General features: G+C 42.3%; 2 protein-coding genes across 7 annotated transcripts in view; both read left to right on the top strand.

Moving 5' to 3' along the window:
• The first annotated feature begins 398 nt into the window (after window positions 1-398).
• nit1 (nitrilase 1) lies at window positions 399-3,260 on the top strand. 3 transcript variants are annotated; one of them, XR_312227.1, is made up of 7 exons: window positions 399-609; window positions 932-1,165; window positions 1,367-1,470; window positions 1,570-1,706; window positions 2,208-2,333; window positions 2,419-2,753; window positions 3,110-3,260. XR_312227.1 is itself a non-coding variant. In XM_005751087.1 (6 exons), exons 1-6 carry the CDS (start codon window positions 521-523, stop codon window positions 2,683-2,685), a joined length of 957 nt encoding a protein of 318 aa, XP_005751144.1. In that variant the 5' UTR covers window positions 399-520; the 3' UTR covers window positions 2,686-3,260. The 3 variants fall into 3 exon arrangements, 2 of the variants coding, with proteins under 2 accessions (XP_005751144.1, XP_013770853.1); XM_005751087.1 differs by having other exon boundaries at window positions 2,419-3,260; XM_013915399.1 differs by having other exon boundaries at window positions 553-609; window positions 898-1,165; window positions 2,419-3,260.
• Window positions 3,261-4,487: 1,227 nt separating this feature from the next.
• Window positions 4,488-7,813, top strand: part of clcn3 (chloride channel 3) — a 40,988-nt gene continuing 37,662 nt past the window's right edge. For 3 of the 4 annotated variants that reach the window (XM_005751080.2, XM_005751084.1, XM_005751083.2), the window contains exon 1: window positions 4,488-4,806. The gene's annotated coding sequence lies outside the window, so the exon portion shown is untranslated. Of the gene's footprint in view, window positions 5,127-7,813 lie in introns of all 4 variants that reach the window. The other variant, XM_005751081.2, reaches the window with a different exon arrangement.

Below are 7,813 nucleotides of genomic sequence, written 5' to 3'. Positions count from 1 at the left end.
CATCCCTTAGCTTTGAGAAATGCACTGTTTAAAAGAAGACAAACAGTCCTAAGTTTTGATGGTAAAACGATGACTGTAGAGTGAAAACTGTGGAAACTGCAGCAGTTGAAAGACTCATTTTTGATTTTCCATCAAATATATCAAATTTGACCACATCTGCCTTTCTTTCAAGTTGACCTGAATATTTGTTGTTTTTACTGCAAGCACTTGGCAACTTCCTAAAACATGTTTATATATAAAATTACTTGATTTACCTTAAAAGTACATGCTGCTCAGATAGTGAGCTGCCGTGGTAGAGATTTGCGCTCTCAGGGTGCTTCTTCAGCATTCTGTTACTCACAGGCCAATACGATGACTCTCCACTAGGTGGAGCTGGTGTGCTTTATGTCTGAGCTCACAGGAGAAGAAGAATGAACCTTAACTCTTCCTGTTGAAGAGGACAGAGCAGAACACAGAAGTAAATGTTTATATGATGATACTAAAATCGCCCAATCAGGGAAGGTGACAGTGTCTGGGGCCGATGTTGACGCTCAGGTGCGTTTTGGGATCATCCGCAAAGTTTCTGGTCTCGTTCCCAGCTTTGAGGCACAACACCAGGCTGCAAAACAGGTGTGTTGTTGCTGTTGTTGTTGATTATTCTTACAGCTGTGAGCTAGCCTTTGTAACAAAGTGTCATGAATTTGCAAATTTTGGGTTATGTCAGCAAATAAGAGCATAAAAACTTGAAGAGTTGGTTCAAATACTGATTTATTTGTAGGTTTCGTTTTACAGATGTCTACCTGTCCTTGAAAGCCACAGTGAGTGCAGTGAGCTGCAGTCAGTAACTGTATAACAGAGTAGTAAGAGCAGTAGTTAATGATCAGCTGTGGTGGTGGTTGACCTGAACGTTTTCTTCAGCCTGCAGCTGAAAAACAACCTCTTCTCTGCGCAGCATGTCCGGCTCACTTCGCCCGCTGGCCGCTGTCTGTCAGGTGACAGCCACCCCTGACAAAGAGGCCAACTTCTCTGCCTGCAAACAGCTGGTGGAGGAAGCCAAGCAGCGAGGGGCCAGCATGGTCTTCCTGCCTGAGGGCTTTGACTACATTGGATCCAGCAGAGAGGAGACGCTGGCGCTGTCAGAGAGCCTGGCAGGAGACACGATCTCCAGATACACTCAGCTGGCCAGGTAAGCACACAGCCTTCAGGCTCTTTTATCCAGCGCCAACAATGAAACGCACTGGAGAGATTAACTTCTCACTAACTGCTTAAGTGCAATGTTGGTAAAATCAGCTTGTTAAGGCAAAATGTGCTCTTGGTTTCATAGTGTGCATGAACTGGAGTCAGCTGGAAACGTGTGGATAAGTATTTAAATCGCTGTTTCTTTCAGGAAGTTGGAGTTGTGGTTGTCTCTTGGAGGATTTCATGAGAGGGGACACGACTGGGAGGCTGACCGACGGATCTACAACAGTCACGTCATAATTAACGATAGAGGTGCTTTTCCCTTGTCTGCCCTCCCTCCCTGTCTCTGTTTAAAGCCCTTTAAAATAAATCTAGTTTATTCACGCTGACACGCTGTCGTTTCCTCCACAGGTGACATCGTTTCAGTCTACAGGAAGTCCCACTTGTTCGATGTGGAGCTGCCAGAAAAAGGCGTGTCCCTCAAAGAAAGCGCTTTCACCATTCCTGGACCCTCCCTCGTGGCCCCGGTCCAGACTCCAATCGGAAAGGTGTCACTTTAAGAGATTTTAAACATGCAAATTAATTTTAATTCCTCTTATTAAATTAAACATTTAGTTATTTAGGGGTTCAAATGTAAGCTAAGGTTGCTATAATCATGGGAATCCAGTCAGAATGCAAAAGAAAGCAGTGATTCTGCAGCTGGTTTTATTTTACAGTCCTTACATGTGTGCCAGGTGAGGTCAGTTAAGATAAAAGAAACTCAGAGAGGAAATGAGGGAAAGATGACAACTGAGAAAAAAGGTAAATGAAATAAGAATATTTACTACAGTTTTCATGCTGGTTTCACAGAAACTTGAAGTTTCTCTTTACATTTGATGTTAAATATCCACCAAAAGTAAGTCAGGGTTATTTATCCTGCAAGGTCTTGTTTGGACTACTTCAAAGATGATGATTTGCAGTGTTTGAAACACCAAAGCACTGATTAAGTGCAGTAACATTAAGGTTGGCATGTGCACTTTGTGTTTCTACTGACCGTGTGCTTAATCCAGGTGGGCTTGGGCATCTGCTACGATCTAAGATTTCCTGAGTTGTCGGTCGCCTTGCAGAGGCACGGGGCTGAGATCCTGACATACCCGTCAGCCTTTACTGTAGCCACAGGAGCTGCTCACTGGGAGGTGAGCTGGCTCATTATAGGACAGCTGGATTGCTGTGAGGTATAAACCAACATAAAAATGTCCCTTTAAATGAATTCACACTCAGGTGTTACTACGTGCCCGGGCAATTGAGACCCAGTGCTTCGTCCTGGCAGCGGCACAAGTTGGACGCCACCATGAGAAGCGCTCGTCATACGGACACGCCCTGGCCGTGGACCCCTGGGGCGAGGTGCTGGGTGACTGCGGGAGGGAGAAGCCAGGTTTGGTGCTTGTGGAGGTGGACCTGGGGAAAGTTAGAAGCACAAGGAGGAACATGCCGGTCCAGCAGCACCGCAGAGACGATGCCTTCTACCGCAGCCTGCCTCAAACCTGAGAGGAACGTGGGAGGTGTTTAATGATGGATCCACAAATCAGGATGTCTGTAACAGGCGGCAGAATAAGGTGTCTTTTTTTCACTTCAGACTTCAAGCATTAAAAGGAGATCAAAAAACACATCGTTGTGAGCTCAGAATCAACAAACCGAGGTGGTGGAAATTTTTCTTTCCTGTGTGGAAAGAAACCATCAGTGTTTTTACATCAGTAGTTGACAGAAATTGAGGAAGTTCAAATTAGTTTTCTCTCTGCTCATGATGGAGAAATCTGAGATTTATTGATTTAAACTCTGAGTCATCAGTGTAGTAGGTCATCTTATTTCCAGTTATTAAAGCTCACTCAGCCTTTTAGCTCTTCCGATAAAGAAAATAATTCTAAAGTCATCCCACGAGTCTGTAAGTGACATTACTCCTTCTCATCAATAGGTGGTGCTGTTGGCCAGTAAGAGCACAGGAAGGGAGGAAAGCAAAATCTTGCAGTAAGAGAAGATATTGTGAAAGATGTGATGAGAAACAGCGGGGTTAAAACTGAATTGTTTTTCACAGTTAATTTATTAAAATGTGAATTATCTAAAAACACGACTCTGTTTGTTTTCTTGTGTTCACTAATAAAAAAAATGAGTCTTTGCTTTTCTTCAGTGATGACTTGTTTCTGTCTGATGGGTCAAAATCCCAGCTCCAGCAAGAAACTTATGCATACAGTTAAACATGTATAACAGCTCTAAATATGAATATTAATACGAGCAGTCATGCATTAAGGTTTAATGCTTGTTGGTGTAGTTTTTTTAAATTGGAAAAAACAAAAAACACAGCATGTTTTCAGGTCCATGTGTGTATCCACAAATCTTTGCTTCATATTTGGGTAATATTCTTGCCTTATTTATTTTTGTAGGACACACAATAAAAACCCGCATGCAACCAGAAAACACACACAATCAAATAAAATCAAATATTAACTAAATGAACCTGGATGAACACATTCAAGAGGTGTAAAAAAACCAAAACAAAACACCTTTATTCTCAGAAATTTTTGGTTTTGAAAACATGACCAAACCATGAATGTAAGTTGTTTGTTTTTTTCTTAATTGAAGCCCAGTATTTTATTGAAGAACAGCTGACAGCTGAAAATCGTTGCAACTTCCAGCAACCTCTAAAAGCTTGAAATGCCTATTTTCATCATATACATGGCTGCTGTTAGGGAATACATATTTTCCCCAGGGATCGGTGTGATTGGTGTTTGCTAACTATTCTCCTAGGCCAGTGTGAGTGCGGCTTTAACCAGACAGACTGACAGAAAGAGGACAGAGACAACAATCCCGATCTGTCGCTTACCTGGAGTCAAGTGGGTAAGAGACAAAACACAACTTTACTTTAAAGTTGTGTTTTATTTTTAATTTTAGTCAACAAGCTTAATTTAAGGCTTTATTTGTGGATTTAATTGCCACTTTTTCCATTAACTATGTCCGATTATAGTGTGTCCGTCCATCCCAGTGTCATGATTTGCTCTCTTGAAGGCCTCAGGGGAATTCCTTCACATCTGGGACAAAGTTCACTCAGACTGAAAAATGAGCTGGTTAGATTTTTATGGTCAAAGGTCAAGGTCATTGAAACTTCACTTCTTTCCACTGGTCCACTGGCCAGAAATGATGACTGTTTCTGGTGCAAGTAGTTTGGACAGCCATGTTTCTGCACACTCCTCGAATTTGGACATTTCACAGTGCACAAGCTTATCCACTGCATTGCATAACTTAAAACTGATTGAAATGGTTGAATTTTGCGTGATGAGTGATTAGTCGAACAACACAAGTCTGTGCAGCAGCGCCTTCGGTCGTCTCTGTCTGTTCGGTTGCAGTGTGGGATGAATAATTGATCAGCTGGCTGCTTCCAGGCTGTTGTGCTATCACAGAGACGGTGGGTGGGAGCCGATGTCCGCCGCTGCTGCTGCTGGAATATGATGGGAACAGGAAGTGAACGTCACTGACACAGGAATGGGACTGAAAAAAGGAAAACACCACCAGGATGAGGAGAATGTCAAGCTCCTCGGCGTAGGAAACTAAACCCCGGCTTCAGCTCAGGAAAAGGATGAACTGCTGCGTCCGAGCTGGATTTGAGGCATCAGGAAGGTACGTTTGCTGTCATTTGCGGGTGCTGAGGTGAAGGTTAGCCAGCTGTGTGCTGGAGAACAGAGATGTGTGTTTCATCCTCCGAAGCTCTCCGTCCATCCACCCGTCCTCCTGTAGCTGTCAGATTCAGTGAACTTGGCTTCATTTCTCATCCTCGGCGCTGTCGAACAGGTGCTAGCGGGTTTGCTAGCTAGCTGTGGATACTAGCCTGGCTCCGCGTCGATGCCCCTTCAGTGGAAATTTACTGTTAGCCTGGCTGCACGTTTCACTGTGTTTTGCAAACAGTTTGCTGGAGTCAGGCCCTCGGGTTGCAGCTCAGGGTGAGTCTAGCTGGGGCTGTTGTCTTGTTGTTGTTGTTTTTTCTGGACCTGTTTACCCTGTAATGCAGATGTAATAGTAGTGCACGCGCGGCTAACTGCCGAGCTCGTGTGGGTGCGAGAAAGGACTGTCGGTGCGATTCTGTTTCTGCCATGCTGCCTCTGACAGGGTTGTTTTTCTTCATTGGAGCCGAGGAAGCATCAGTGCGTCTGTACCTGTCCAGCTCTGGAGCTGAAAGCTGGCTTTTCCTTGTTTAATATTATATATAGGTGCATTTTAAAGTTATAACTCGCTTACTAACTAACTGTCAGGGACTTTAAAAAAGTTGGTCTGCAGGGTAAGCGCTGCATCTTTACAGTGGTGTTGTTTTCTTTTCGTGCACCAGATAATTCAGCATGATGTTATTAAATTTTCTCTGAGGTGTTTTCTACAAAGTGGAAAATACATTTAAAAACTGATGAGTATTTTTTTTAGGCATAATGTCCCCAAATCACTGAAAGTAGTAGCTTTCGAAAAGTGAACGTTTTCAGGCTTTCTGTGAAGGGAAACTGATTTTTTTTTTTTGGTATCATTGATCATTTGAAGTTGACCTATTATGCTGTCATGTGCATGAAGTCATAATTGTGGTCGCTGTTATTTATCACAACCATACAGGTCAGAATTACAATACACTCACCATGTGCAGAAATGTTATGGTGATTTTAAACTGTTCTTTTTCCAGGCTGGAATGATTATACAGCAATGAGTTTAAAAACAGATCTTGGTGCAAATAAAGTTTGAATTTACTCTTGATTTTCTCTAATCCATTCAAAATTACATATATATGTAAAAGCTGAAATATATACATACATTCCCACTAGTATTTGGCTAAATGTCCCTAAGCAAGTCACATCTCGATGCTTTTTGTAGTCATCAACAAGCTTCTGAATATTGGCTACTCTTCTTGGCAGAAGGTGTGGAGTCCATTTAAATTGGTTGGTTTGCTAGCATGGTCTCTGCTGTTAGGCGCAGTCCACAAATTTTCAATAGGGTTGAGGTCAGGACTTTGGGGAGGCCATTCCAGAAGCTTAATGTTAGCCTGATCGATCCAAAACCACATCTGAAGTGTGTTTGGGATCATTGTCGGTTTGGACACCCAAATGTGTCCAAGTTTTATCTGTCTTGCTGCTGATTTGAGGTAAAGTTAAAGAATTCGGAGGAAGTTCTCCTTTATTATTATTCCTCCACTTTGTGTAATGTACCAGTACCACTGGCAGCAAAACAGCTCCTGAGCATGATGCTACCACAACTCCCTTTAATGCTGACGAAGAGAAACGACCAGTTTTAGTTGATCATGATCACTAACAACAAGTTATTAAACCTTGGCCAAGTCAAGATAAAAATGTTGAAAAACACTTAAAATTATTCAAAAACAAGAATTGGATGCATAAGTTTCTTGTTCTTTCTTGTTTTTTGAAAGAAATTAAAGATGTATGGTGGCAGCCCGATGTTTAGCACTGTTGCCTCACAGCAAAAAGGTCCTGAGTTCAATTCCACCATTGGGCCAGTGTCTTTCTGTGTGGAGTTTGCATGTTCTCTCTGTGTCTGCGTGGGTTCTCTCCAGGCAATCCGCCTTCCTCCCACAGTCCAAAGACATGCAGTTAGTGGGGTTAGGTTAACTGGGGATTCTAAATTGCCCATAGGTGTGAATGTGAATGGTTGTCTGTCTCTATGTGTTAGCCCTGTGACAGACTGGCAACCTGTCCTGGGTGTACCCTGCCTTAGGAGAGCTGGGATAGGCGACTCTGATAAGGCTATGTGGAAGAGGATGGATGGATTAAACATGCATGTAGATGTATCCTGTACAACCATTTCACACTGGAGAAAGGCTTGAGCCTGTCCCAGCTACCATAGGGCAAAAGGCGGGGTACACCCTGGGCAGGTCGACAGTTTTACCCTGGATAGGTCGACAGTCCAGAGACACGCAGTTAGTCTTTGGACTGTAGGAGAAAGCCGGAGTATCCGGGGAGAGAACCCACGCAAACACAAACTCCACACAGAAAGGTCCCGGCTAGATGGTGTATGAGTAAAAAAAACTTTTGGTAGAAAAATATTTTTAAGTGGATCTAATATTGAGTTTTTCAAATATTAAAAATGTTCCTCATCAGGAACATCTAGTTATGAAATCCACCGATTGCATGGTTGATAAATCATGCAGTTTTTGGTTGTGTTGACCTAATGACCTAATAATCATTTTTTTTAACTGTTTTTAAGCAACTTTCAACACTTCAAAAGACTGAATTCAAAATAAATATATAGACAAAAATAGTGAATCCCCACTTTTACAAAGCTGGAATTACAATATGTACTAATCAGTAATAATACTTTTAGATTTCTTTTAAGTCAACTAAACATTTCTCCTGTAAAAATCATGTCAAACACATGATGTGAAATGTGGGATGCTGCAGACACACAGATATTCTGTGTGATTATGAGCCTGATCATGATCAACGTTCATATTAATATTCATTTTTATTCTATTCACGTAGCTCTGACATTAACTTGTTGACAAAGTGACCTTGACATTGAAAAAATTCTTATTATTATGCATAACCTCATGGTGATGTTCCCCTACTCTTGTATATCCATCTGTGCTTAAAAACCCGGTGTGTGTGTGTGTGTGTGTGTGTGTGTGTGTGTGTGTGTGTGT

The sequence above is a fragment of the Pundamilia nyererei genome, unplaced genomic scaffold, assembly GCF_000239375.1.
Source record: "Pundamilia nyererei isolate P.nyererei 1_Seehausen unplaced genomic scaffold, PunNye1.0 scaffold00298, whole genome shotgun sequence".
Lineage (NCBI taxonomy): Eukaryota > Metazoa > Chordata > Actinopteri > Cichliformes > Cichlidae > Pundamilia > Pundamilia nyererei.
This window is presented reverse-complemented; position numbering and strand designations above follow the sequence as displayed.

What these genes read in the sequence shown, in the direction of transcription:
- nit1 (XM_005751087.1), top strand. Translation starts at nt 521, where the DNA reads ATGTTGACGCTCAGGTGCGTTTTGGGATCATCCGCAAAGTTTCTGGTC. An exon ending in AACACCAGGCTGCAAAACAG is followed by an intron (nt 610 to 931) that starts GTGTGTTGTTGC and finishes TTCTCTGCGCAG; the next exon opens with CATGTCCGGCTCACTTCGCC. An exon ending in CAGGAGCTGCTCACTGGGAG is followed by an intron (nt 2,334 to 2,418) that starts GTGAGCTGGCTC and finishes ATTCACACTCAG; the next exon opens with GTGTTACTACGTGCCCGGGC.